The following is a 9,320-nucleotide window of genomic DNA, read 5'->3' on the forward strand; positions in this document are numbered from 1 at the left end:
GCGGGGGGGGGGGGGGGGGAGAGAGAATTTGAACCCAGGTTTCTCCCACTAATGTTTTGTGTCTTTGCTTCCATTATTTATTACATATTAGACCTAATTGTGGTAAATTGACAATAAGTGAAACCCTGTGTAATGTAAACAGAATCGAGAACAACACAGTTTCTATGCAAGAAAGAATGTTAATAAATCAAATGTTATGGCGAATGTTCATTTACAATGGTGTGAAAAAGTTCCCTTCCTGATTTCTTATTTTTTGGCTTGTTTGTCACACTGAAATGTTTTAGATAAAACAAACTGAAATATAAGATAACACAAGTAAACACAAAATGCTGTTTTTAAATGAAGGTTTTTATTAAGGGGAAAAAATCCAAACCTATGTGGCCCTTCGTGAAAAAGTGATTGCCCCCTAAACCTAATAGCTGGTTGGGCCACCCTTGAGAGAAATGGTCACGAACAGATGGATTCAGGATTTTTTGGTAGACAGCAGAATTCATGGTTCCATTTACCACAGCAAGTCTTCGAGGTCCTGAAGCAGCAAAACAGCCGCAGACCATCACACTACCACCACCATATTTTACTGTTGGTATGATGTTCCTTTTCTGAAATGCTGTTACTTTTACGCCAGATGTAAATGGACACACACCTTCCTATTAAAAGTTCAACTTTTGTCTTGTCAGTCCACAGAGTATTTTCCCAAGAGTCTTGGGGATCAAGACTGTTTCAGATGTTTTCTGGCAAAACTGAGACGAGCCTTTGTGTTCTTTTTGTTTAGCAGAGGTTTTCGTCTTGGAACTCTGCCATGCATGCCAGTTTTGTCCAGTCTCTTTATTACGGTGGAGACATGAACACTGACCTTAACTGAGGCAAGTGAAGCCTGCAGTTCTTTGGATGTTGTTTTTTTGTGACCTCTTGGATGAGTCGTTGCTGTGCCCTTTGGGTAATTTTGATCGGCCGGCCACTCCTGAGAAGGTTCACCACTGTTCCATGTTTTCACCATTTGTGGATAATGGCTCTTACTGTGGTTCACTGGAGTCCCAAAGCTTTAAAAATGGCTTCATAACCTTTTCCAGACTGATAAATCTCAATTAGTCAGTTTGTCATTTGTTCCTGAATTTCTTTGGATCGCAGCATGATGTCTAGCTTTTGAGGATCTTTTGGTCTACTTCACTTTGTCAGGCAGGTCCTATTTCAGTGATTCTTTGTTTGAAAACAGGTGTGTCAGTAATCAAGTCTAAGGTTAGAGAAATTTAACTCTGCTTTCCAAAGATGTAATAAACCACAGTTAATTTACACAGTGCCATGTTTCCCCCCCCCTTAATAATAAAAACCTTCATTTAAAAACTGCATTTTGTGTTTACTTATGTTATCTTTGTCTAATTTTTGAATCTGTTTGATGATCTGAAACAATTCATTGTGACAAACATGCAAAAAAATAAGAAATCAGGAAGGGGGCAAACACTTTTTCACATCACTGTACTTAGATGCAAACATTGATTAAATTGTACTGGCCGTCCTGCTCTTGTCCCTCACAAAATGCATGCTGAGTAATAATCTTCATACACCTTGAGATTTTGTTTAATCAAATGCCAGGTTTAAATACCTACTTAAGCAAGAAAGGGGTGGTACCTTATTACCATTAATGGCTTCTTTGCTTACGGTTCCCGATCTTAACCAGGAAAAAGAAATTTTCTCTCCTCATTATCTATGTTAGATTTGTTTGTAAGTGGATTAATTAATATTTTACTAATGATGTAAATGACGTTACCTTTATCTTCAGTAATGTAGTAACTAATGAAGTAAAAGAAGTGTACAATACTCAAATGAGGAAGCCCAAAGATAAATATTTTTGTTTCTCTTGGTTGAAAATGTCCATGAAATAACAACAAGTGGTAACCTATCCTCCTCTCCCCTCCTCTCCCCTCCAGGTATTGATGAACAGGGCTTGTACAGAATAGTTGGCGTCAGCTCCAGAGTACAAAAGCTGCTGAGCCTCGCTATGGGTAAACACAGAAACACGCAACAGACATATTTAGTCAAAACTGAAATTAAAATATATTTTCACTCCTGTAATTTATTAGTTTAATTAATGTCATTATTTAAATCTTCATATCAGATCCTAAGACATGTGCTGACGTGGAGCTGGAAAACCCAGAGTGGGAGATTAAGACAATCACGAGTGCTATCAAGCACTATCTCAGGTTTGTATGAAAAGGCTCCCATAAGTGCACTTACAAGGTAAAACAATCAGAAAATCATGTGAAACAGCTGTACAAATGCTATAATTATTATCAAAATTTCACCAATGTTCTGCTCGCAAGCTGTTTCCGGGATTCAAAACTTATGAGTGTGTTTTAACTTCCAAGACCCATGGTAAAATGGATGATTGCTCTTATCATGACCTTAAATTGTCCCTCCCATTCTGAAATTGCAGCACTTTTCTGCTGTTTTTACTCATAGTACTTGAATAAATGCGTATAGTTTTTTTCAGTCTCTGCCTCTTGTGTAAAACTGATCTCTGGCCTGTATCCAACCCAATGAATTATGAATTTTCCTGTTTATTACTCAGTATTTGCTTGTTTGTTTGTTAATTTTTTATGAACTCTTATTTACCCATGGAGGGGTTGTTCTTAGCATAAATGCAGTTGAGGGTTAAATTACTTCCTCAAGAGCATCTTAACAATTTGTAATAAGGGAAGGATCAGGTGTCAAGTGTAGTGGTGTCCAGGCTGTGCTCAATCTGCTGTACCTGAATGAATCTACACTGTGCATAATACAAACACACAGGTACCAAAACGTGTACACACACACACACACACACACACACATTTACACTTTATTGGCACATTAATGGACAGCATTACAGAAAGACCTACTCTCCACACTCACAGACGACACACATCACACACACATACAGCTTCAGGATCTTAGGCCTCATTGAGAAACAGCAGGAGCCATTACACTCCTCAGGCAGCAGGGATTAAACTGATGTCCAGCTATGCAAGCCGGCATGGTGGAGAAAGAAGATGACAAGGAGAAGGCTGTGATGAATGCGCATCCAGAACTATTCACACGTATTGATTTTTCGCAAAGCACTCAACCCTGAATTCTTGTTCCCTTTTCTGAGCTGACATTCTCCACCTGACGTCTCCGTCTCCTGTGTTTTCAGAATGCTGCCTGCACCCCTCATGACATACCAGTACCAGAGGAGCTTCATCAAAGCTGCCAGTGAGTGTTTTCCTTTTTAATTCAATTAGCAGAACATACAAAGACAGACTCTTCTGGAGTTTGAGATTGTTTGATTCACAGAGGTTACCTAGATAAAAGCATGCAAACAGCTATTCTAAGACCACGTTGGATAAAAAAAAACAGACTGTACTAAATTAATGACCATGTGATTTACAGGGAGTGCACAGGTTCTAACAAAACAAACAAATGCTAAGTAGGAGAATTGTTAAGCAATCTTTGGTTTGTTATTGATTTTAGGTGAAATCCTCCTGGGTCATGTCATGTTGATATGTACAGTTTATGAATGGATTAAAGACAGATTAGAGGTTTTTTTGTAATAATTAAGATTGCCATTCTTTGTTCTCTTTCCCTTTCTAATGAATATCTATTTGAAGAGATTACTTCACCAGTTCTCCTCAGTTTAATTTGGAGAACGAGAGCATCATATGAATCATTATGTGAATGAGGTCATGACTTCCTATTAAACCGGTTGCCAGTTACAAATAGACTGTTCACCTGCTGGGATACCAGTACACCCACTGTTACGTCCCGACGTTACGGTCTGCCTATTTGGTCTGGTAGCTGAGCCCTCCAACTGTGCCACTTTATGCTGTGTGTGGCACACAGTATGTTACTGACCTGCTGTTTGTAGTTTTGATACAGAATATTTGTATGAGATTCACATTCCACATACAGAGGAAAAGCCTGGGGGAGCTGATCTAAAAGTGACAACGTAGTAAAAGCTATCAAGTTTCAGACTGGAACCGAAAAGCATACGGGAGACAGAACAGGTTAAGGTAAGGGGATTTATTGACAAACACAGACTTAATGAGGCATAGGGGACTGGCAGGTGAGTGGAGGTGGGGGTTTGGGCCTGGATCCAGAATTTGATGCAAGCAGGCAGGCTTGGCTGGCAGGAGGGGGAGGCTGCTGTCAGGGGAAGTGGTCCAGAGAGTTCTGAAGGTTGATACGTATTCCTATACATACTAGGAATTACACAACGATCTGGCAGGGACTGGATGTCTGGTCTGTCTTTAAGAAGGGATGGGCTTCACATAAACATAGACAGACAGACAAAACCAAAACGCACCAAGCACAAGCAAATCAAACAAAAAATAAAGAAAAGCACTCTCACTCCCAAACCAGATGTCACTGAGCAGGTGTTATGGTAGGGAGGTTGTGACAGAAAGTTTAGTGTTTTGTGGTTTGTTGGGTCAAACAGCAGATGTAAAATTTTCCTTTTTTTTACCAGCACCTGGTGGGTGCGGAGTATTGAGTCAGGATAAATACTTTAATTTAAACAAAAACACTCAGACTGCCTAAACCCACTAAACAGTCTTATGAGTGCATTAGATTGTTCTCATGTGGTTCCTAGGATACAAAATAAAGTTTTGCAATCACTAACTGATTTAGACCATACAGCAGAATCTAATAGTTTGTACTTCTAGGTTTGGTCTGGCCTTGTTTGATTTAGTTTATTTTTGGATTTGTATGGTCTGGACCATTTCCGTGTTGCTACCATATCTGCTTTTTACAGAAATTAAAAAAATTGGACTTATTCTAGAAAGCCCAGGTGTAGTCTGGTCTGCTGTTTGGCAGGAACACATCCAGTGACCTATTTTTTTTATCTGTCGGTAGCTAAGCCTTCAGAAAGCTGAGCTGACAGGGGAAGGAACTTCAGGAAATGACTGTGTGTCTCTGGCAATGCCACCAGGAAATGGCTTCATAGTGAGGCCAACTGGAAAGAAAATGCGGAAAGTGTGTATTAGGAGAAAGGAGTAGAGCGTGGCAGATAAGAATGTCAAGGTAGCTGGTTTGATACCAATTTGGACCACCCATTCTATAATGCATGTAGTCATGGTTTTGTAATAATCATAAAATATAACACGTGCTTGCCAACTATTTGTTCACAGTTTATATCTCTCATCTCACCACGGTTCTTTCCTTCTGTTGAGCTTCTTCACCTGCCATTCATCAGTTTCTTTGGGTGTCTGCATTTGCATGTCATGAATTTGTGTGTGAATGCATATGTGCAAGAATGCATGTCTGCTTGTGTGACTCCGCTTTTGTATCTTTTCCAAGGTAATAATTTTGCAGACGCAGCGGGGTGTTTTGAGGACAGCGTCCTCATTTGAACTCCCTCTTTCAGTTCTTCCCGTCTCCTCCTCCTCTTTTCACGTGTCCTCTCCAACTCCTCCCACCACCCTGCTTGCGAACCTCTTCTTCCTTCTCTTTCTCTAGTATCATCTCGGCTTACTCTCTCCCGTCCCGTGCTACGCTGGTTGTAAATATATGGTTTAAAGGGAGAGCTTATTTTTTTGTGGTTTGTTGGATCAAACAGCAGCTGCAAAATGTCCTACCCAAGCACCTAATGGGTGTGGTGTATCAGGTCATGATAAATAATTTCATTTTCAAAACACACCAGAGATATTGCCTGAACACTCGCTCCAATCATTTCAGTGTATTAGATTCTTTTCCTGTGGCTCCAAGCACTAACTGATTTAGACCATGAAATAGAGACTTTAGGAGAAAGACAAGAAGGAGGAAGGGTGCAGTACCACCAGGATTTCAGATACCTGGCATGTACAAGCAAAAAAACACACATACAGTAATCACCTTGTCTCCATTCATTAAGTTTTGTTTGCAGTATGTCTTTCTCATTAATTCATGAATGTTCTCTTCATATTTCACCTTTGATTCTCTGTATTTTCTTTCACTATGTCCTATCTGATATTTCCATTTGTATAAATTGCCTGAATTCCTTTCGACTCGCTTTTCAATATGCTTCGTTCTTCACTAATACAAGGTGAAGGTTTTTTTGTTAAACTTCTAAAAAGCTGGACTGAACATTTATCACTTTTTTCATCACTGTAATTTTCACCTTATAAAGTACCTAAAAGAGAAGGAAGAGAGATGATACAGGGGTGAAAGATGATACCCTTGAGTTGAATTAAAGCTAATACACAGTTTGACATTCAGAGTCTAACCTGCATGGCACACATTTCACAGACTTTAGATCTTATCCCTCTTTTCAAGCAACCACGCTGACAGAGTTTCTTTTTAAATAAACAGCATTCAAAAACCTATCGCTGTCCTTGTTTAAAAGATATTAATCGGTTTGTATTTTTATCTTATCTACTTAGCCAAGGGTTTGCGACACCTATAATTGCTGATGGAGTGATTTGTTTGCTGCCCCACTCTGCAGACCATAATTCAAGTTTAGCTGCAGGTCAGAACTCAAAAAGGGGGGGATTTGGCATGTGGGTTTTGATTATTACATTGCCCTTCTCTCCTTTTTGTCTCTTTTTTGAAAGACAAAGCGGTCAGGTGAGGTCAGGTCAGGTGAAGACTTAAGGAAGAATATATTGCCTTCTCTTTGAAGTACAGACGGATATGGAGATTTCTTCTGAAGATTTTACCCTCTTGTGAAAACCTGTTTTCCATCTATCCGTCCATCCACCTGTCCATCCACCCATTCATGTTCTGCTGCTTATCCTTGTCAGAGTTGTGGTGGTGGCAGGCTACAGGTATCAGTATCCTTCAACTGAAGTTCTTATCTGAAGACTTGAACAGGGTCTGAACTAGCGATGAATCCTAATCCGTTATTCGGGAAAACACAAATAATGCAATGGAAACTGATGTTTCTTCTGCCTGAAGAGCCATGAATGCTTTCAATACTCTGATGCACTGTGTCTTTTCTCTATGATGGTGGGCTTTTCATCCCACCTTCGAGTTTGGACAAACAGGTATCAACACATTTGCCTTTCGACATGTTCCAATAAAACTTTGAACTTGTTGATTTCCAGCATACACTGATCTTTCGCAAATCAGCCCAGATGCCCTGCTCACTAGCTAATTCCTCCAAGTCCTCCTGAGGGATCCCAAGGGATTCCCAGGCCAGATGGATACAAAAATACCTCCAATGTGTTCTAGGTCGAGCTAGTCCAGGGTCTCCTATCAGTTGGCCATGTCTGGAGTACCTCCACAGGTAGGTTTCCAGATGGCATCCAAATCAGAAACCTGAGAATCTCTGCTTTTGCTGTGCCTACTGACTTGGCTTTAGTGACAAAGAGGAGAATGCTTGGCGAACAGTAATATCTTTTCAGTAACAGCCAAACCTGCTGGCCTAACTCTGGAAAACACTGTAGTCAATAATTTAGACCATTTTGTATGCATGAATGGATGAAGTCAGAAACGGATTACATAAACCAGGAAACTAAAAACTGAAGATTTACTGAGACAAACACCTGTTGTTTACTCCTACTTCAGACCCCTCCATCATTGCACAGGTGAAGTGAGATATTTCAGATTTAAGATAAATGAGCTCTCAAAATTAAATTAAAAATACTCCTAGAAGGACAAAGGGCAAATCTCACTGTATATATATATATTTTGCATGTGTGACATGAATATTGGAAACATTATTTTGTCTGAAGGGCTGAAATTCAAGGTGAGAGAGAAAAAGTGACTTTAAAAGGTCCGCGTCTGTTAAGTGATGGATGCAATGGAGGCTGTGATGATAAATGACTTCTGCTTAGTGAGTTACTGAGCACAGTGTTACATCGACATTCAGACGGTTTGTGCAGGGGTTTCGTTTTTTTGACTGACCCCAGCATTTCATCTCTTTTTACAGTATGAATGTGTATTCCTGTAGTACCTTAATCTAGAAAAAATACATCAAATTTTCATATTGATTTCATTCAAAGTGATTTTCTTTTAATGCAGTTATGAAATGAGATCAATTTGATGTGTAGGGGAGTTGTAAGTTGTGAAGGAAGCAATATGGCAAATAACAAGACATTTTGTCAAAGTATGTGGCAGGCTTCATTTTATTAAATTATACAGCTGTTTTGTGATTATTAATTTGGGATTTAGTAGAATTTAGTTTTTCTATGAACTGTAGAACTGCACGGGGGACTTTATGAGAGCTTAATGCTGACCTTATAATGGGGAAACTTTTGTTTCTACCTAACATGAAGCATAACGTAACTAATTTAACAGCTGGTCTGCACTTTTGTGAATTAATTTTCCTTGATACTATACTAATTCAATTTTAAAAAACCTTTTGATTTAACTTTTGCTTATGATATTTCATCATTTTCAGATCTGTAATCACTTTCATTGAAATAGTTGCCGCACATTGCACATAACTTTCAGTTTGTGTGTAAATTAAAGTAATCAGATATTATTCACTAGTGACCTACAGGTGCTGGTAGGTGTATTTTTAACTTACTAACAGCTTGACTAACTCCCTGCTAATCTCCCTGCTTCCAGTCTTGATGGTTAAGCTTGCTAATTTACTCCTGGCTTCAGCTCTATATTTAATGTAATTAAAAAAGATATTGATATTGAACTTCTCAATGAACTCTGCAATATAATGGTTATGCGTACTTCCTAAAATGAAATTCAAATAATTCCTTTAACACTGAATACTGTTTCAGAATGAATCTCTGCATTCTTTGATATAATTAATAAAAATTAGTTTGATTTAATTTGTTTGCCCTAGCATATACGTAGTGATATTTCTCCATTATACCAAATTGTGACTGTATTTTAACAATTGCAACACTCCTTGTCTGCAGTAATGAGACAAGTTGGTAGGTGTTTGCGGGCGTTAATTCCAGAACCTACAAGGACTGGAAAAAATAAGTGAAGGATGACAACCAGTAGAATTTTGTCTGACTCGTGGATAGAATCAACATATTTCCAATAGTGTTAAGCTTGGATTTCTGAAAGATTGAAGGAAATGAGGAGTGTGTGCTTCAGCATAATGTGTGCAGTGGTGGACGCGAGAATGCATAATAAGGAGCAATAAGCATTACTTATTACTCATGTGTATTGTTTTGAGGTATGTGTGCGTGAAGTGGAAGTGCACATGCATGTGTATTTTACAGGTATTTTAGTTTGTGTGGGTGACTAACTGGTTACATACATAAGTGTGTGTGTGTGTGTGTGTGTGTATATGTGTGTGTGTGTATATATATATATGTATGTGTGTGTGTATATGTATATGTATATGTATATATATGTATATATATATATATATATATATATATATGTGTGTATATATATGTGTGTATATATATATATATATA

The 9,320-nt window shown here is 38.6% G+C and overlaps 1 protein-coding gene across 3 annotated transcripts in view; it reads left to right on the forward strand.

Annotated features, from left to right (window-relative positions):
* The window catches only part of LOC123962813 (rho GTPase-activating protein 26-like), a 243,930-nt gene that overhangs the window by 62,890 nt on the left and 171,720 nt on the right, over nt 1-9,320 (forward strand). For all 3 annotated transcript variants that reach the window (XM_046039196.1, XM_046039195.1, XM_046039197.1), the window contains 3 exons: nt 1,926-2,000; nt 2,114-2,198; nt 3,167-3,225. In XM_046039196.1, the coding sequence (XP_045895152.1) occupies nt 1,926-2,000; nt 2,114-2,198; nt 3,167-3,225 (219 nt within the window). The remainder of the gene's footprint in view (nt 1-1,925; nt 2,001-2,113; nt 2,199-3,166; nt 3,226-9,320) is intronic.

The sequence above is a fragment of the Micropterus dolomieu genome, linkage group LG23 (assembly GCF_021292245.1).
Source record: "Micropterus dolomieu isolate WLL.071019.BEF.003 ecotype Adirondacks linkage group LG23, ASM2129224v1, whole genome shotgun sequence".
Lineage (NCBI taxonomy): Eukaryota > Metazoa > Chordata > Actinopteri > Centrarchiformes > Centrarchidae > Micropterus > Micropterus dolomieu.